A 20367-nucleotide genomic window follows, 5' to 3' on the forward strand; every position below is an offset into this window, starting at 1 on the left:
CTTGATTTGATTTTCAGTTTAGCGTCCCTTTCAACAGCGAGACTATATGAGATATGGACCTACTAATTAACGTGGAATCCGAACCACATGAACTCCCGCCTGGAATTGAACTTGAGTCTCCCACGCCAAAGGCGCGTACGCTAAGCGCTTAGCCACGAGGGAGCTCTGTTAATGACCTACCGCAATTTTCATTCTGAAAAAAAAAAAAAAAAGTCACAAGAAAAGTGGAAAATAATACATAATTCAAAATGTTCTTTTACATATTGTGGAACTAATGAGAAATTGTCAGGTGCTTATAGATGGGATGGTTATTTTTGTTATCTTGCAAATCATACAGAACTAGGGAAGATGTCGATATATTCACACACTCGTCCAAATCTGAAAATAAATTTGTGTTCCTGTTCATGACTGTTTCAAATGTCTTCTTCCTTCTCTACCCTACCCATTCATATGGGTTGCTATCAGATCATTGACCTCCCAGGACAATAGTATACTTGCCACGTTCAAATCATCCCCAAATGGCTTCCTTTATACCAAAGCAGAAATTTACCTTAACTGCATTCATACATAACACTCTAAACAAGCTATAAATGACACAAATGCGGTCTCGACGGTGCGAGTTGTTGCCATTGTTAAACTTATGTTAAAAATGGTTACATTTTGGGTATGTATCAATAATAATAATAATAATAATAATAATAATAATAATAATAATAATAATAATAATAATGTCACTAACATAAAAAGCATTAAAAATATCCCTTTCAAAGTAATCAACATATTAAATATGGAGCTATAAAGATGAAACAACGTGTTGACTAAGTTTGTACATCGCTTTCTGTACAAGAGGATTTAAAAAATTGCAACATCGCTTTTTTTTCAGCAGATCAATTGGAAGATCATCCTCAACTACAAGGACTTGTTGAAATATCTCTCTGATGTTAACAAAGAAACATGTTGGTTACTTTAATGGCGTTCCGCTTCTTTCGAAGCCGCCTGAGGATGATTTCTCCGCGCCAACTTTACGTCTCGGGAATGAATGTTTTTGTCACTGTGAATCAAGAGGTGTACGAACACATGAACCTGGCTCTTAAGCTCAGTAAATCAGCGCCAGTGCGTGTGAGAACGAGTTCTATAAATGGATAGCAAGACAGAGCCCGAATCCGACCGAATGCGTATCTGAGAGAGCATGAGCAGACTAGAAGTGCGATGTCCATTGAGATCAGTGAGCCTGAGCTTGAACTCTAGTAAAACAAGACTGCAGTCTGGTCAGTCCACAGTGTTGATTCGCATGCAGACCTCCCTTTGACAAGTTTGAAAGTCAGTTGTTGCAACTACCTACCCAACTTTCTTGGTGGTTACCGTGTAAAATTTTCTTTCATCACAGAATTCCCGTATTTTCCCAACTTTTAAAACTCACCGCTTATTCCCGATTTTTCTGGTAGAGTGGCCACTCTGTCTTTCAAAGCCATCTTCTTAGCCTACCTAAAGGTCATTTAACTGGATGCAGAATGATTAATGAAGATAAATGGTAATAAAGCATTGCTGGAATGAGAAAGTGAAAGGAAATGGAAGAACTCCGGAAAAACTCACGGACACGATTATCTAGATCGCAAAATCAACCTGGGTCGAATCCTAGCATTAGAGGAAAGATTTCCTGGATAAAATGGTAACTGTTGATAAAACATGGATAAACTGTTACGATCATACGATCAAAAAGCAGTCTAAGGAATCATGACACAGTGGCTCCCCCATCTCAAAGAAGTTCCGTGTGCAGAAATCAGCGCAGAAACAAAGGCAAACAATCTTTTGGAATCACAAGGGAATTCTGCTAGTCCACTACCTCCAACAACGTTCAATCATCAATCTAATACATTACTGTTCTCTATTGGCGGAGTTTAGGGAAAACATCTAGAAAAACGTCGAATAAAGCTCTCCAAATGTGTCAACGTTTCATGATAATGCCTCATCGCATATTGCAAGTGAAACAACAGCGAAATTGACTTCCTGAGGCTTTATAGCATTACCCCATCTATCCTACAATCCTATTCGCCTTTCTGACACTCTCCGACTACAATCAATTTTTCAATCTCAAGGAACACCTAAAGGGACGTATTGGGAGTGTTCAGAAGGCATGAATGCTGCAAGTAAGTGGTTACACCAACAGTCAGAGGAATTTTATTTGCAGGGATTTCAGAACATACGTCGCAAGTACAGAGATTTATAGAAGATATATATGCAATGACTTACAGGGGGAATATATAGAATAGTGTGACTGGTTCAGATTCCCAGCTCAATTCTTTCAAAGCAAGGCTAAATCTTTATCAGCAATCCCTCGTATACAATGCTGTGTATGAAAATGTCTAAACTCTGCAGATCTGCATAGAAGGGAATGATTTATGAACGATTATAACTGCAGGAAGATCCACATGCGTGAGCTCATTAACGCCTTCGATTCCTTGAGCGTAATAGTATCACAAGAGACAGTTTACAAACCACTCATGAAGTACGTTCCTTTTTATTGTGAAGCCAATTTATGTAATTTATCTTTTATTTTGTGACTGTAAATAAATAAATATTTACTTATCACAAAATAAAATATTTATTTATTACATAAATCAACTCTACAAATAGAAAGAAACTTATTTGACAAGGGCACAAAATTTCAAAGTCAGACGCACTGATCAATCGAAAAATGATGGCCACCAGTATCTCTTACGTACAAATTATGAGGTGCTCCCCTAAACGATTTTTGGTTTGACAAAGAAAGACTTCAAATTCCGTGTTTTCTCTCACTCAGTGACAATTATTTTCGTGCGAAACAAACTGTGCAGCCCCTGTGAGTTTGGGGAAAAACCATTCCTACTGAACACTGGTCGCCAGCTCTAAATTTCTAGGGCGACCAGAAATTTTGCGCCCTATATTTCAGTCTTCCTACACGTGCACAAAGAATCCAGAATTCAATACACAGGAAATTCGAATAAAGACTGCGGTTATTACCATCAACAGTTAAAATTATTTACTCGCCCACTTCCATTTTCAATGGATATACAAATTCATTTACTTATTGGGCTTACCAACACTGAAAAATTATATGGCAGAAGTCACAACTATTAAAAGCAACCATTCCCCCCCCCCCCCCTTTCTCCCAGAAGTTAGTGCCTGTGAAGTGATTAACGCAGTGCAAGTTTTTGTGTTACTATATTAACAATTTAGTCAAAAATGTGTTTTATTTTGTCAAAGTGCGCTGTATTCTTTGGTGTTTCCAGTATTATCTCTTCTTAACAAGTAAACTTCACTAATCTTTGGAAAATGATACTACAAGACAGGTATTTATGTGTAAGGTATGAATTATGAATTTACGATATTTTATAATAATTTATAAACGTATTTCTTTTTTTATTAACAATATTACTGCAGTACTTATTACATCTTAATAAACTGGCTATGTAATATAAATATTTATATATTTTGAACAATTCCACGACAAGTTAAAGAAGTGTGTAATTACCGAATTTTAACGTATAAATAACGTTTAACATAGAAGTAAGATTATACCCACATTTTCATAAAGTGCCTTTTACAAGAGAGTGAAATTTCTAGAAATTAGGTCATCAAATTACAGAAGTCTTCATAAAAATCTACGCACGCTTTACACAGCAATATTTTCACAAGATAATCCTAGAGCAAAGATTTCATATTATCAAGGTTTTTTCTCTCTTATCAAAGATTACAGTGCACACATTTCGATTTTGAGTTTTGAGTCACTTTCAGCAGCGGAACTATATCAGACGTGGAGCTACAGCTGGACGTAGGATTCGAACCACCCAAGCTCCCGTCAGGAATCGGACCCGGGTCTGCACTGCAGACAAAATAGTGCAAGATAAAATTCCGAGGAAAAAAAAAAAAAAAAGATGAATTGCACGGTAATTGCCCAGGCCTACTAAGGAAGATGGCAGGGAACACTGACACAATAGTTACAGTACGCTGAGTATTAAGATAGTAAATACAAGAAAATGAAAATGAATCTTAGTTTTACGTCCCAGGTTATGCCGGCTAGACTAAAGGAGATGATGATAATGAGGAATGAATGAAATGGCGGTATGAAGCAAGTGGGAGGAAACGGGGAACTCCGAGAAAACCCACGCACACGGTGTTTGTCCACTATAAAGTTTACTTGGCGCCAGGGTTGGCAAAAACCATGGTTTTTATTGAAAAAACCAAAAAACCAGTTTTTTTTGTTTAAACCAGGTTTTTTTGGTATAAATAATTTGCTTTATGTGTTTATATCACATATGGACAGAAATAAGCTTATTTCGCCTTGGTGTTAGTATGCAACAACCGGGTTATGCTTGTAGGGGTCACATAAGCTTAAAGCGGAATCCAAACCGCTTCTCGGCTTACATCCAAGATAAATTGTCCTCCATTTGAACTCGAAACCTGGACTAATTGGCCACAAATGCGATACGTCTGCTGACTCATTCACGAAGGACTCCTGGTAAAAATACATTGACTAATCTTTACATATTTGTCAATATAATCATCAAGAGTCATTAGGACAGAAGGACAAAAAGATAAACAATTGCACAAGTGGAACCATTACACAGAATTACATATGGACAATTTCAAACTACTACAGAGTACAGAAGAACTAATTTAGTCCAAATCAGTTCACTACGACTTTTATTAGTCCAAGTTAAAGAAATATAACTACTTACTTTGCATATCCGTAAGAAAAGTGAATAAAGATACGAATTATTTGAGTCCACTTTGGCTCTGACCCATTTATACAAAAACAGTTACCAAAGATTCTTGTTATTTCAATAATTGCCTCCAGTGGGGTTTGTATGACACCCCCTCCTCAAAAAAAGTACGGTATTTCGATTTATTTTATCAATAAACATTATTAAAACGAAACAATGTTTAAAATTTTCATTTGGTTGCATAACAATAATAACAAACTATTTAAAAAACCACAAAAGAAAAATCCACAAAGTTACATAGAAAGTTGCTTTTGTAATATAATCTCTTTGAGTAAAAAATGGGGAATTTAGGTCTGAATATAGTACGAATAATATATGGGAGTGAAACATGATAACCCACAAATATGTGTTCATCAAGATTTTACGAATAGTTGCACTTTTACGAACACTTTTCGTTTTTTGGTTTAAGCCAGTTGCTTTTTTTGAAAAAACCAGCTGGTTTAAACCACCTTGGTTTAAACCAGCCAACCCTGCTGGCGCGAGCAGTAAATATAAGAGTACGTTTACAAATTATTACAGGAGCGGTAGTTAAGTTATCAAGCTATTTTCAATTAAAAACACAAACAATAATATGGTTAGTAAAATACCAAATGCGTTCCACGCTAATAACTTTAAAATGTATATGATATAATTTAAACCATACCTTGTTCCACTGTGGATATGGATTTTCCATATCCGAACCCGGTTTCATTCCAATTTACCCTTTGAGTAATTAGCCGAAATATAGTGATAAAGCACCACAAGTAAGAACAGCGTTACTCCCAGAACATTGGAGAAAATCGCCAACTGAATGTCTGTTATCATCCTGAAAGAACAATGATACAGTTAGGAATGAATATTACGTAAGATTGACATGAAAGTTGCACCACAACCTTTATTAAAGCTAAATACATCAGTCTTGCTTATGAGGAGTGTTCAAACGAAAAGGTACGAAATGTCACTGTGAGTATAATCGAAGTCTTTATTCAAAAGTAATCAGCAGAGACCTGAGCACAACTATCCTATTGTTTTACGAGCCGAAGGATTCCCTGTTCCCAGAATTCCTGTGGCTGTGACAGCAGCCAGTCCTGCACCTGTGTCCTTCAGTTCGTCGTCTGAGTTGAAGAGCTTCCCTTTGAGATGTTTTTTAGAGGATCAAATAGATGGATGTCGCAGGGCGATATGTCGGGGCTATATGGCGGATGATCAAGCTGTTCCCACTTGAACTTGTCCACTACACTTTGTGAGACCTGGGAGACGTGTGGACAAGCGTCATCATGGAGCAGAATCACTTCCTCTGTGAGAAGTCCAGGTTGTTTGCTCTTGATAGATTTCCGTAGATTACGGAGTATTTCACAGTACACGTCACTGTTAACGGTTTTTCCGTACTCGAGGAATTCGATGAGTATCGGACCTCGGACGTCAAAAAAGATGGTGAGGATCACCTTTCCTCCTGGGAACACAACTTTGAATTCCATTGCAAGCTGTCTCGCTTTGGCTCGAAGTTATGGCACCAGCAATCGTCACTGGCAACGATCTGCTCCAGGAATGCGAGGTCTTCATGATACCGGAACAGGTGCTACAGTGTTACGTTCTCCCAAAGTGACTTGTACGACGTTTCGTTCCTTTTCATTTGAACACTCCTTATATATACATATTATAAATCCCCTAATGTTAGGGAATACCTATAAAGCCCTACGGAAAAACAGATACAAGGTCTGTATGATAAGTAATGAGACTCGCCGCGCCGCGGCGCGCGTGTCGCTGGAGCGGGTTTGTCGGTGATGGAGGATGTAGGGGGGGGTCCGAGCAAAGCAACGCACCGCGCGTCAGTTGGCTCCGAGCCTTAGTGGAGCGCGGACAAGCCTTGGACAAAGCCCTTGTGAACATTCTTGTCACGGCGGAAAATCAACAAACATGGAGGGTTCCATCGAACAGCGTTATGCGATCAAATTTTGCGTTCGCCTGGGGAAAACGGCTACTCAGACGCTTTCTCTCATCACGGAGGCCTACAAAGAGGAAGCCCTATCCAAAGCCCAGGTGTTTCGTTGGCACAGTGCGTTCCGGAACGGCCGGGAAAGCGTTGAGGATCTGGAGAGGGCTGGACGCCCGACAACAGTGACTACGGACGAAACTGTGGCAAAAGTGAGGGATCTCCTGAACTCAGACCGTCGATTATCGTTGAGATTGATTGCTGATGAACTCGATATGAACCACACAACAGTGCACAAGATTGTGACGGAACAATTGGGAATGAGAAAAATCTGTGCGAAACTGGTGCCGCGAGTGTTGACTGACGAACAAAAGCAACGACGTGTTGATTGTTGTCAGGAACTGTTGAACCTCATGAACAGTGACCCTAACTTTGAAGATGACGTCATAACAGGTGACGAGTCGTGGGTGTTCCAGTACGACCCTGAAACGAAACGTCAAAGCGCGGAGTGGCACACTCCTGCGTCCCCGCGCCCCAAGAAGGCCAGAATGTCGAAGTCAAAGGTGAAAACAATGTTGATTGTTTTTTTTGACAATGTGGGGGTGGTCCACAAAGAGTTTGTACCCCAAGGACAAGCCGTCAACGCCGCCTTCTACAAACAAGTCCTTGAGAGACTGCACAGGAGCGTCAAGCGGAAAAGACCGGCGATCGCTAGCCGGTGGAAGTTGCATCACGACAATGCCCCTGCCCACACCGCCTTCTTAGTGACCTCCTTTTTGACCCGGATTGGGGTGGAAGTCCTTCCACAACCACCCTACAGCCCAGATGTGAGCCCGGCCGACTTCTTCCTCTTCCCGAAGCTGAAGCCACGCTTGAAAGGAACCCGTTTTGCAGACGTCACAGCCATCCAAGCAGCCGTGACCACATTTCTAAAGGACATGCCGGCTGCTGACTTCCAGGGGGCGTTTGCAGCGTGGAAACATCGATTGCAGAAGTGCATCGACGCAAGAGGAGAGTACTTCGAAAGCTTTTAAGTCCCTGTACAGATCAGATCAATAAAACAATGTTTCCAGACCTGGTCTCATTACTTATCATACAAACCCTGTATTAATACACCTCACCTTCACCCTGGCAAATCACTCAGGTGTAATCAAACCTGGTGCACGTTGAAGCTCACCCAGCATGATATGAGAAGCAATTGTGCAACCTTTTATTAGTAATCCGAGACAAGAGAAGGAAATTTGCAACCTAGCAGGCCATACATTAATTCAATACAAAAAACTGCAAGTTCATAATCCACAAAGACGCCTTACCGACTTCAATTGTTTACTACTACCAAATTGTTAGAAGTTTTAACATAAGTGTGCGAATCCAAATAGTTGTTTGTATCTCAAGGAAAAAACACAGACATTGATTGTCATAGCTTATGATAATTCACTCAACAAAAAATTTATAACATATCAAAATTACTTTTAATTATATAACATTAAAAAATATATTTTGTTACAGTGGCTAGTTTTCACACCTCAGCTTTTACGTCAAAATAGAGTTGTCACATCTCAATTCTGCAACCACTTAGGTATTTGCTAGATAAGAGCATGATATAAATGGTTTATTAATATCGTTTCTAAGCGAATTCCTGGGTGTCTCCTGGCTAGATAACCTACTGAACGAGTTTAGGGAAGATATATACATACTGGCTATATATTCTACGAGACTCGCAGTAATAATAAAATGAATTTACTTATCACAGAATAATGAAAACATAATAGCATACAACGGAAACTACATGCTCTTTCGTTAAACACTTTATCAGTTAAGAAAATGAAATGAAATCTTTAAGTTTAACGTCCCACGATTATGCCGGTTAGGCTAAAGGAGATATGAGTGATAATGAGAAATGAGTGAAATGGTGGAAGAAAGTGGGAGGAAACGGGGGAACCCCGAGAAAACCCACGAGCACAGTGTTCGTCCACCACAAAGTCCACACGGCGCGAGCTGGGATCGAACCAGGGACCCCAAGCACCGGAGGTGAACGCTCTACCACTGAGCCACCGCGCCCCCTATTTATCAGATAAGAGGCGGAAATGAAAACTTGGAACATGAGCGTATGGAACATATTTGAAATAATAATAATAATAATAATAATAATAATAATAATAATAATAATAATAATATAATGACTTACGTGTAATGTTCCCGTCAGTGCGTGTTTTTTAACCAACAGCGCCAGGTACACAGCTTAAATTATTTTTCTGTATAGACCTTTACATATTTATTAATCTAACAGAGGTATGTTGTAAAAAAAAATTTATTATTATTATAGGGTCCTTATATGAGGAATGCACAACGAGCTAACTATCTTACTAGTTAAGAGTTCTTAATCTATTAATATCATATAAATACCAAACCAACCCACTTGGAGTAACAGCCCGCAACCGGCTGCGACGCCCTGTCCCTATCAGGCGCATCACGAGCTTTCTAGACCACCTAGTGGTTGCCACGTCTAGTTGCCACGTGACTTCCCAGTTTGCCTCACGACGGTGGGTAGACGCCGAAAATTGGGAAGCACTGGCTGGAAATCGAACCCGGGACAACGCAGACATGAATCCAACGCTGTAACCACTAGACTATAATGTCAATATTACATTAATATTTTATTAATATATATATATATATATGAATAAAGTAAGAGAAAGCTAAATACATGGAAATACATGGAAGTGTATCGGGACCGTAATACAGCAAATAATAGATGCGTTAAAATAACAAATCATACTTTTGATAAAGTGGATACTTTCAAATATCTAGGATCAGTATTAACAGACGAAAATCATATTCACGAAGAAATTAAATGTCGACTAAAAGCAGGGAATTCATGTTATTATTCAGTTCAAAAGTTCTTGTTGTCGCGAATTCTGTCGAGGAATTTGAAACTTAAAATATATAAAACGCCTGTTGTTCTATACGGTTGCGAACTCTGAAAGAAGAACATAGACTGAAAGTATTTGAGAACAAGATCCTGAGACGAATATTCGGACCCAAGAGGAACGGGAATGAGGAATGGCGGAAACTTCACAACGAGGAACTACATAATTTATATGGTTTACCCAACATTGTTAGGGTCGTCAAGTCTAGGAGGCTTAGGTGCGCAGGTCATGGTAGCTAGGATGTAAGAAAGTAGAAACGCTTTCAAAGTCTTGACAGGAAGACCAATCGGAAAACGACCATTAGGAAGACCTAGGCGCAGATGGGAGGACAATATTAAGATGGATCTCGCAGAGATAGGAATACAAAGTAGAAACTGGATCCAGTTGGCTAAGGATAGAAGTCAGTGGAGAGCTTTTGTGAACGCGGCATTGAACCTCCGAGTTCCATAAACCATAGAGTGAGTTAGTTTTTTTATGAATAAAGTAAACCTGTTTCTTTCTTTTAGTAGACCTCACAGATTAGTACAAGAAAATAGCATCGAGAACGTCTTTAAAAAATCGCTCAGACGCTCAGGAATTCTATCATTCTATTTACATATCTATGCAATTCCTGAATACCACTTACACTTCCGAGCTTTCGACTCTCCTTTGAAGTGTTGGTCACATAGGATAGAAACAGGAAAAAGAAAAACACCAGGAAAATAAAAGTAACGGACCTATCAACGGTACAGCTGTGCTGGAGCACTTTGTCCAAACTAAGATTACATGTCAAATGGTGGAAACGTGGGTTGCAAGTATGGATTACTTTGACACATTCTCTTGTTTATTGGTGGAAGGTTGCCAACTCACGTTGTTATTTTTATTGTTATGCCAATGCTGTACAAAATTTTATAATTGTTGCTTCCCATTCATCGTTTAACCAACCACTATCTAAATTTATTTATTTATTTTTTTTATAAATAAATAAATTTTCTTTCATTTTTAGCACCAAATAAAATCATTATTCTTCTATCCTCTGTTTCTTTTAAATGTTTCGACAGATCTGACACCAGACTTTCCGACTTTCCTTCATACAGACCTTGACATGAATCAACGAATTCGTAATTTAGTTAATGCCAACCACATTAAAATAGTCAACAGATGTAGTTGATGTGTACCTACTCATTCCCTTGCTACTGGTGTTTGAATGTGTAACAGCCACTTCGTACAACAAAGACTTTAGTTCCTTTAAGGTGAAAAAAAAAAAAAAATACTTAGGGTCCTTGAAGGTTGCTTCGTATAAAATATTCTCTCTTTTGAAGGTAATATTTACTATCAAGTCGAAGATTTAGCCGTAAGGAATCCATTATCACCTTTATTAGTCAATCTGGTACTTCACACGTTTGAAAGTAAGATATTGAAAAAACAGATACTGGGTACAGTACGTTACTACAGATAAGGGACGACGTACCTTTCCTGTACAAAGATAATATACAGTTTGATATTTTATTGAAAAAATGAATAGTATACACAGTAATTTGACATTCACGGTAGACAACCAAAAAGAAGGCAAACTTACTCCCTCAGATCTCAATATAAGGAGAGGCAACAATAAGTTCGTTACTAGTGTCCACAGCCGGCACTCAACACAGGATATAAGATTCAAAAATTCTATTTGCTGCTAAAAACAGAATAGAAAGACTCGTGTTTGAAAATCTGTTTACTCATTTATAATAATAATAATAATAATAATAATAATAATAATAATAATAATAATAATAATAATAATAATAATAATAATAATAATACGGATAGGGATGGTTGAATGGGAAGCAGTAGTTACAAAATTTGTACAGCATTGGTGTAAACAAACATGAGTTGGCAACCCTCCATCAACAAACAAAAGAATGCATAAAGCAACTTCGCCGTATTGCAATCCATCAACCAATCGCGCCATGTTTCCATCATTTGACATGTAATCTTCGTATTTTGTTACTCCTACTGCACAGTTATAAACAATCAGAGCTTTAATATGTTTCTTGCTATTTCTCATGTCGTTTTATTTCCATATGTATGGTGTTCCAGCTGTAGTGTTAAATGTGCCAAATCGGTTCATTTTCGTCTTTGCTTTGGCATGTGCACTATGTGTAAGATACGAATTTCTGGAGATACTTTCCTATATTTCGAGTACGTCATATGTCTGAGAAGACGTGGGACATGATACAAGTTTGTTATTTTCACGCTCTATCAGAATTTGAACCATGCATTAAGAGATTTCTTTTCATATGTGTCGACTGTGGGACAATGTCCCAAACAAAGAGGGACATTGATACAATCGTGTTCTAGTTACGTTCTACCAAAAAGTGCACCAGATGTAATAGCAAAATGTACAACGTTATTTTCCTAGTTTTCGCATGTGAGATGGTGTCCCAGCAGTAGTGCTACATGTTGACATTTGTCCATGAGCTAATGTCGATATCAACACACACATCAGCCACATTTCAAAATCGATCATTCGATCCCACTAGTGGCATTCCTTTGGTTTACCCAGTTTCTTAGTGAGTCCAATTGCACAATTTGAACTTGGAATCAGTTGTTGCATCCTTATTGGTATGCAACCGTGTACATCATATTGCATCGGGAATATTATTGGTGAATTAGCAATGGCTTTCATGTTCTTGACGCTAATCCTTACATTTCTGACGCTTTGAACTCACGTTTACTGAGCACGAGTGCATTTCTGGTCATTTTTCGTTAAGTGTTTCCACACATGTGAATCACCCTGCTTCATCTGTTATGCTCTACCGACACTCCAGATGTCTTTCTAGAGCATTTGAGTACAAATTCGGTACACTTAATACTCAGAACGTCACTGTTGGCCAGCATCTGTACCTGGCGATTATGCAACCACACACAACGAGCATGAAGGTGTCCGCCATTTTGTATTTCTTCCAGATATCGACTTAATACAAACAAATTATTGTTACCTGGTAGAAAGCCTATCAATTCATATCCATTTAGACCAAGTTTAATTTGGCAGATTATCCGGGACTCCCTACGTTCCTTTGGGGAATCCCTTGCGCGTGCATGGTAGGATTGTGAAACATGCAAAATTCAATAGAACAGGTATGACTTCTTTAGTGAATTTTTTACCCGCCCTCTTTATGTTGGATAGTTTCCGAGCTATTGGCGTCCGAAAGTCATTTTCCCACGCTTTCGGCACCTTGTAGATCTGAAACTATGTCCGATAGCAGAAACTTGAAAAGAACTTCTCTTCTTGTCTCTGTGGCAGGAGTCACCTCCCAAGAGTTGTAACGCTTATTTTGCAACACCCGATATATATATATATATATATATATATATATATATATATATATATATATATATATATATATGTGTGTGTGTGTGTGTGTGTGTGTGTTTAATTGAATTTAATCGTATTCTTTTAAGTTTCTTTGTAGTATATGTTAAAAACTGATTTATGTACAAAGCATCATTGACATAACTCACAATAATTTTCTATTCACTGGAAAGAGACATGATCGAAAAAAAAAAAGACACTGGAAAGAGACATGTTACAAAGCATATAATTTTTGTTATTCTCTGTAAAAATTTGGATGCTATCCCATGTTATAGGGCTATAAACGTGTAAAATTACGGAAGAAACATGTTAGTTGATTTCACCATAGGATTGTACAAGTAATCAAAATATCAGTATCAGTATCGGGAACTTACCTCCTACGTGTATAAGGTAAAAGTACGAAATGGAAAGTGTGCTCCTTATTATGTAGAATTCCATAAGAAAGACACGATGAAGTAAAATGTTATGTAAAGACAATGTACAAAGTTATCATACAACAAGAGTCGCAAAACTGTGCCACACGCACGGTATGTGCTATTATGCTATATAAAGTGTCCACCAACGTCGTTCATGCGTATACACACCGTCACTGATGCGTCTGCTACCTACGGATGCAACTCGCTACCGCTTGGTCCCACTGCTATGCTTCTGTCCAGAGTCAGTTAGGTAGCATTCGTGTTTTTAGAGGTCCCTTAGCACAACTTCGTTCATGTTTTAAGTTAATTTGTACTTTATGTAATGCAGTTCTTACAGTCGCGGCCCCCGATAAGCATCCCTTACCCATACCCTTCGCAAGAAACAGCCCCTTCCGCAAGCATGACCACAAGTGACCAAAAAGTGTTTTCTGCACGTGCTGAGGGACAAAGCTGTCACATTTTTTCCTGAAAATGTCTGGACACCATATGTTCTTTCTTCTACAGAAAGCCATTGAATAAACTGTAGTAGAAACGTATTGATTCGTGAATTGTGTAATAAAAAGTGATCTAAGAAAACTGTTAAATGATCGAGTGCCAACAACATAATTCAAATAGGACGAAAATACTAAACTGAACACGAATTATTTATGAGTTTTTAAAAAGATATACTAGGTATATACACTATTATATTTAAAAAAAAAATAAATGTGACTTACTCATCAATACCTTACTCAAACTATTATAGATAGAAACATGGATTTGTACAGAATATTCCTTTATCAAAAAGCAAAGGCTAATAAAAGAATTTTAAAAATATATGTTCTATAGAAGACTGAAAGAGTTCAATTTCTTTTTCTTTTTTTATTTTCTAAGAATAGAACATATCGTAAATTCTTTGAAGTTAAGAAGATGGAACTAAGGGATAAATTCTTTATTAAAATTAACCGAAAACACGTTTCAACGTTTCGCTTCTATAGGAGAAAGGAGGGGATTTGTATTAATATTCAAATTTCCGATTATTTGTTTAGGAAATGCCGAATGTGAGGATTCGCTTAAGAAGGCGTAAAATTCAGCATATGCACTTCTCATTAAAAATTACAGACCACGACCTTTGGATTTTTTTTTTTTTTTTTAATCCGTTCCTGAGAAGGGGAAATGGGGTCAATTTCTACAATATTATAATTTTAGTTTTATAAAAGAAATGTCCTCAGGTAATTAGAAACAAACATTAGTGCAAAATGTTAGCAAAACTGCAAATTTGATTAGCACTCGGTTGATAAATCTGTCAGCATCGAAACTTAAAATAAAATTGAAAATAAGCTGTTGAGAATGATATATGTAAATACTTTACTTTTGTATTGAAATCAATGTAATTCAATTGAGTGCAAATATCTTACATGAAAACGTACCCTAAGGTTAGTGACGTGGGCTGGATATATGGCTTCATCATTGAAGCCAAGAAACTGGTGATATTAAATAAAAGTTGTTTACAATTATTTTATATTATTCCGATATGTGATCTCCTTTGATTAAAGTAAGGTCACTGGTTTTGAGACGCGGAAAAACGATTTAACTCGGCCTTGACTAGTGTTGTCCACGAGACTAGATGTCTTGTTAAGTTTGAAGAAGTTTCGTCTTGTCTCGATTCTCAAATAATTCTTTATCCTATTTTTCGAAAATTTTCTCGTTTTTTGAGTAATTTTATATCCTCGACTTTTGAAAGTAATGTACGTCAATTTTGCACTTAATAATAAGAAAATTAAATGCTTTATGGGGCTAAGTGTTGAATAATTAGTATTAATTAAAAAAGATACATATCGCCCGGATTTCTTAACCAATGTTCATATCGAAATCAGACCCTAGCTAGGGGTTGAGCCCCTTTCGACCACCTTCAGCCCCGAGAAACTTGCATGTTTTGTTTCCTTTGCTTTGCTTCACTTCCAAGTACACGATTTATCTATTTGTTACTTAGACTTCTCTGACCAGAAGGACCAGGTTGCTTATTATCTGGTACCGCCGAAAGAAATTAGATATTTCCAAACAGCGAGCAAATACATATACACCACCAGCATACTACAATATCTTCGAACAAAATCTCAAGGGCAAGCAGAGAACTAAAACTTACCAACTGACAACTATGAAAAACATTGATGGTCATAAACAATAAACTGAAGCATTCTATAAGGAATGAAACTTTTTGAGAAAGTATTCCAAACTAAGATTTCACTTCCTTCTCTTCGTTTCTTTAGTTTTCAAAACAATACAAAAAAAAAGTTTTAACTTGTTTTTGTGTTGTTATTCAATCGTGGATAAAGACGTAAGACACACTGTCTTTCTTTTTTATATATATTAACTTCAAAAAATTCATGCTTAAATTTACAAATATATGATTCATTTTATTATGGTTTGCAAAAAACGGAAAACTATAAAGGGAAAAAAGGAAAATCACCCTACTACCTGCCTTAAGTTGTAAACTATAGCGCCAAAAGTTCGGCTCTTGCAGAAATTGAGAATAAATATTTACCTTTTAAGTGCATAAATTTTTCCCTTTCCATACTTTTTTTTTCCTTTAAAAAAATGTCATCCTGAAGAAAATAGAATCCGTTTTTTTAAAAAAATGAGATACTTCGTTAGCTGATTTTCCCTACAGATCTTTTATGGGTAATAAATAAACATATCACTTTATCGAAAACTTTCTAATTCTAACATAATACAAGTTGGGTCTAGGTTGAACTAAAAAGTTTTCTACTCCTGCTACGAAGTTTTTACTTCTGCTGTTCCCATATGACAATCTGGAAAGGAAACCTTCAAACAGAGAGGAACAAGTTCATTCAGTTTACAAATCCGGCAGGATTGGCTCCTTCGCGACCTCCAGTGCATTTTGCGGTTGCTAAGCCACAGAGGGTAGAGGAAAGTCTTTCCTCTTCCAGGAAAAATAGTCGCTTATCCATGGCCCCGAGATTATGTCATAAGTGCACAAGTTGTAGTTATACTCAGCTCTTCTAAAGTCAATCTGAACGCATGAATGCAACTCCTTCCCCTACGAAACACACTCTAAGGCAGTAAGAGTTGCTATGTATCCCCTTGTGTAGCAACCTAACACAGGAAAGAACTATTTTCGTAAGCTTTTTGTAATTTTTGATGTCCCAGTGATATATATTTGATTGAGGGCTCCGCGCCCTCTAGAACTTGATTTACATAATTCTGTAGTATTGTGTTGTTTATAGGGAAATCTTTAAGTTTTATGCCCAATGGTTATGCCGGCTACGCTAATAGAGACGGTGATACTGAGAAATGGTGGAATGAAGAAAGTGGGAAGTAACGAGAGTACCCCGAGAAAACCCACGCACATGGTTTTTGTTCACCACAAAGTTCACTTGGCGCGAGTTGGGATCGAAACAGGGACCACATGCACCAGAAGTAAATACTCTACCACTGAGCCACCGCTGCCCCCTGTTGTCTATAGGGCTGGGTGTAAACATGAGAAGGTAAGGACTCTTGCTTTTGTTATTTCTGACTAAAGTACGGAAGGTATAACGTCGTTGGATTCCGTGAAAAGTTGTAGTGACGTTTATGAGAAGTTGCCTGCTTGGTTACTTGTGGCTCGCTGAGCGCAGTGAATGGTGGGTGGTGATTGGTTACCCTCTTACCACACCCCCAGTGACGAGCAGGTTCAAGCACGGGAAGCCAACGATGTTATACCTTCTGGACTATAGTGACTGTAACACTTAACAGATTGAATGTACTAATTTTTTGCAGTAACGTAACACAGGTGAATATATATCTAATGAAAAGCAAAGAAAGGAAAAAGTAGTAGAACACACGTCCCCCTTCCCATTGAGCTGTAATGAAGACAGAAAACAACGTGCCCCGCGAGGCTCTAACCCTTCACTCGCTAATGCTCGCTCGGCAATACTATGTGAATTAAATATTAAACTTTGGTACAGAAATGGGCAAGTCTTTACTTTGACTCCAACTGTGACTTTAATCGGTTCTTATAGGTTTAGTCACTTCCTGGAACTGTTTGTGCGTGAGTCACTTGTTGGAACTGTTCGTGCCTTTGGTGTGACGTCTTAGTTCATATTTTTCCCACTAGGTGTCTGTGTAGTCATATGGTAGTTTGTTAGTGTGATGTCACATGTTCTGTGTGCATGTATGTGTGTGCTGCTGTTCGTGGCATGCGGGAAGCGCGTAATTGAATTGGTTGAATTGAGTTAGAGAAAATTTATCATGGTTGTGGTTTAAAGCTGAAGATATTTTCGACGTATTGTAAAAGTGGACGTTTATTGCTTTCTTGTTTGTAATAATAGCAAGTGTGCTCGGTTTAATAAAACGACGTGTGTGGGGAAAGGAACATTTTTCAGTAATGTTGAGTATTGCGCATGTGTTCTTGGTATCTTATTTTTTCGTGTGTGGAATCAGCAGTTATGAGTTCATTATTCATGAGTGTTCTCCTATGGCAAATTGGTGAGTGTTCTTTTTTTAATTCATATTATTTTTATTCTTGATTTGTTTTGCATTTGAGTATTAGGCAAAGTATTTGGTTTGCTGCTGCTTGTCCTATTGTCTTGTTGAGATGTAATTTTTTTTCTTTGTCATGCACTGATTTATGATTAGAGACGAGTGTTTTTTTTTTTTTAATTTTTCCCTTCTTATCTTAGCTTTATAGTAGTGGTGTGATTATTTATTATTATTTTGGATGTTTTTATGGTACTTGAGCTGGGGGTTTGGGGGGCAGTAGCCCCCCACTTAGATCTCAAAATTCATAGTCACCGCTTCACCTGAATTGATGTTTAGTAACATTGTGGCCCTTGTACTTATAGTATAATTCTTAACATCGTACATTACTTTCACTGTGTTAGTAATTGTAATCGATTCATCTGATCCGGTTCCGGGAGCAGTTTAGGAATGATTCCTAAACTGCTCCGGGAACCGGATCAGATGAATCGGTTGAAGTCACTGTTTGAGTCAAAGTAAAAATTTGCCAAAAGATATTTTTGATTAATAAGGTCTAGTCAAGGGCTGTTATCTCCAAATTAGTCTTTGATGAGTGCATATACAAGGTATTAGTACGTGTATGGAAATCACATGACAGTGAGACTGTTTGGATTGAGTATAGCCCGCTCCCCCCAGTGATTTTTAACGAATCATAGTGATTCTAACGATTCATATTAGTTCATAATGAATCGGAATCGCATGTTATAAAGATATAAGGTGTAAATCTTGTTGTAAGGAAGCTTTTGTATAAGTAGTAGTAGTAGTTAGTAGTACTAGTAGTGGTGGTGTTTAGTAGCAATAGTAGTAGGAACGGGTTAGAAGCCCTGCAGGGGTTGGTTGGGTTCTGTTCTCTATATAAGTAGTAGTAGTAGTAGTAATGACTCTTCCAGTTCCGGTTATAAAGATGGGGGGGAGCGGGCTATACACAAGCCCTCTATTTCCTTAGTTATACTCATGCAAGCTGCGTAAATAAATTCGTGGTTTTACTGCACGGATCCATAGTAGAAGTAGTAGGAGTAGGAGTAGCAGTAGTAGTAGGAACGGGCTAGAAGCCCCGCAGGGATTGGTTGGGTTCTGTTCTCGACATGAAATGGGCAAATTAAAGACTTCCTCACATTTTCCGTGCAAAACCCGTATAGTAAAACTGCTCCGATAAATTACCTGCATACTAATTTTTTATTTATGAAATAATAGAATTTACTCGTGCTATTTAAATTTTTATGCTAGTGTATTCCTTATCTGCACTTACTTGTATCAGTGCAAGTGTGATTTGTGAAACCTATCTTATGTTGTTACTTCACGAAAAATTGTAAACTTGGTTCTCTCTTTTTACTACATAAGAATAGATATAAATAATTCCAAAGTTTTACTGTTAGTTCATTTTACATCATCTTGCATGTACCACGTCACCGTTCTGTTCAGCACCTAGCTCGACCATATTTTAAAAATTTCAGTCTATATACGTATCTTTTAAAATTCTTCATACCTGTATAAGTGTATTGAAAACTACACGCTAATATGGTGATAATTTTTCCTGCCGTAATAATGTACACAATCTTCCAACCACTTAATATCTGTCCCTATGCTTCAAGCACTCTTTTCTACCGGTCTCTCTCTCTCTCAATGTTTTGATGCTCCAGGAACTCGTCCGCTGAGCAATACAGACGGTTAAATGGGTATCTATACTTGTAGAGATGAATGGTCCAGGATCAATTTGGGAACAAAATAAACAAACACAATAGAAACAATCACTTCATGCGGAACACTAACTATGTCGAAGAAACTATATATTACAAACTGCGATGAATAACATGAGCACTGCACTGTTGATCACTTTGACACCATTACAAGTCGTAGTTGTTCACTATGTAATATTGAAGCAGATGATACAGAACAAGGTGGTTTTTGTTAGCTAGTAAGAAAGACACTGTTACGGGGCTTGTGAAATAAACAGAATGAATGACTGTGTTGAGTATCGGACGGTAGCCAGGCGTTAGAGAGCACTGAAAGGTCAGGTGGTCAATAGAACCTTCAGTTAGTCCACAATAACACAAGCGTGAGGGGCGCTGCTGCTGTTTATACTGCTGGATGGGAGTCTGAGCAGTATGTAGACGAAGGCGAGAATATAAACAATGATGTTTTCTTGTCCAATTATGAGGGGCCTCCCATTTTCTCGTGGTGGGAGTCGGTTCTAGTTGCCAATAATAAATTCCTGGTCCTGATCGTTGTTGTTGTTGGTAGGTTCGCCATTCGGTTTGCCGTTTCTGTAGCAGCATCTCGGCGAAAGAAGATGCTGGGAGCCGGAGATCTATCGGTGTGCCATGTTGTGTTGCATATCTGCTCAGGATATCGCTAACTTCGTTCCCGGGGATGTCGCAGTGTGAGGGCGTATGAATTAACGTAACCACTTGATGATTATTATGTAATATTCGAAGCTGTTGGCGAATATTGATGTGTAACCATGTATTGGCAGATGCCCATGGGGTTCTACATATTCCTTGTAACGCAC

At 37.9% G+C, this 20367-nt stretch overlaps 1 protein-coding gene across 2 annotated transcripts in view; it reads right to left on the reverse strand.

Annotated features, from left to right (window-relative positions):
• Window positions 1-19469, reverse strand: part of LOC145683728 (dolichyl-diphosphooligosaccharide--protein glycosyltransferase subunit 4) — a 30297-nt gene extending 10828 nt beyond the window's left edge. The window contains exons 1-2 of one of the 2 annotated variants that reach the window (XR_014131173.1): window positions 19345-19469; window positions 5407-5568 (exon numbers count right to left, since the gene is read on the reverse strand). Coding sequence is in view for 1 of the 2 variants with exons in the window: in XM_081755220.1 (XP_081611346.1) it covers window positions 5451-5567 (117 nt within the window). In the remaining variant the exon portion in view is untranslated. Of the gene's footprint in view, window positions 1-5406; window positions 5569-19344 lie in introns of those variants that run through there. The other variant, XM_081755220.1, reaches the window with a different exon arrangement.
• Window positions 19470-20367: the final 898 nt, after the last annotated feature.

Source organism: Thermobia domestica, chromosome 1, assembly GCF_964235325.1.
Source record: "Thermobia domestica chromosome 1, izTheDome1.hap1.1, whole genome shotgun sequence".
NCBI classification, from domain to species: Eukaryota; Metazoa; Arthropoda; class Insecta; order Zygentoma; family Lepismatidae; genus Thermobia; species Thermobia domestica.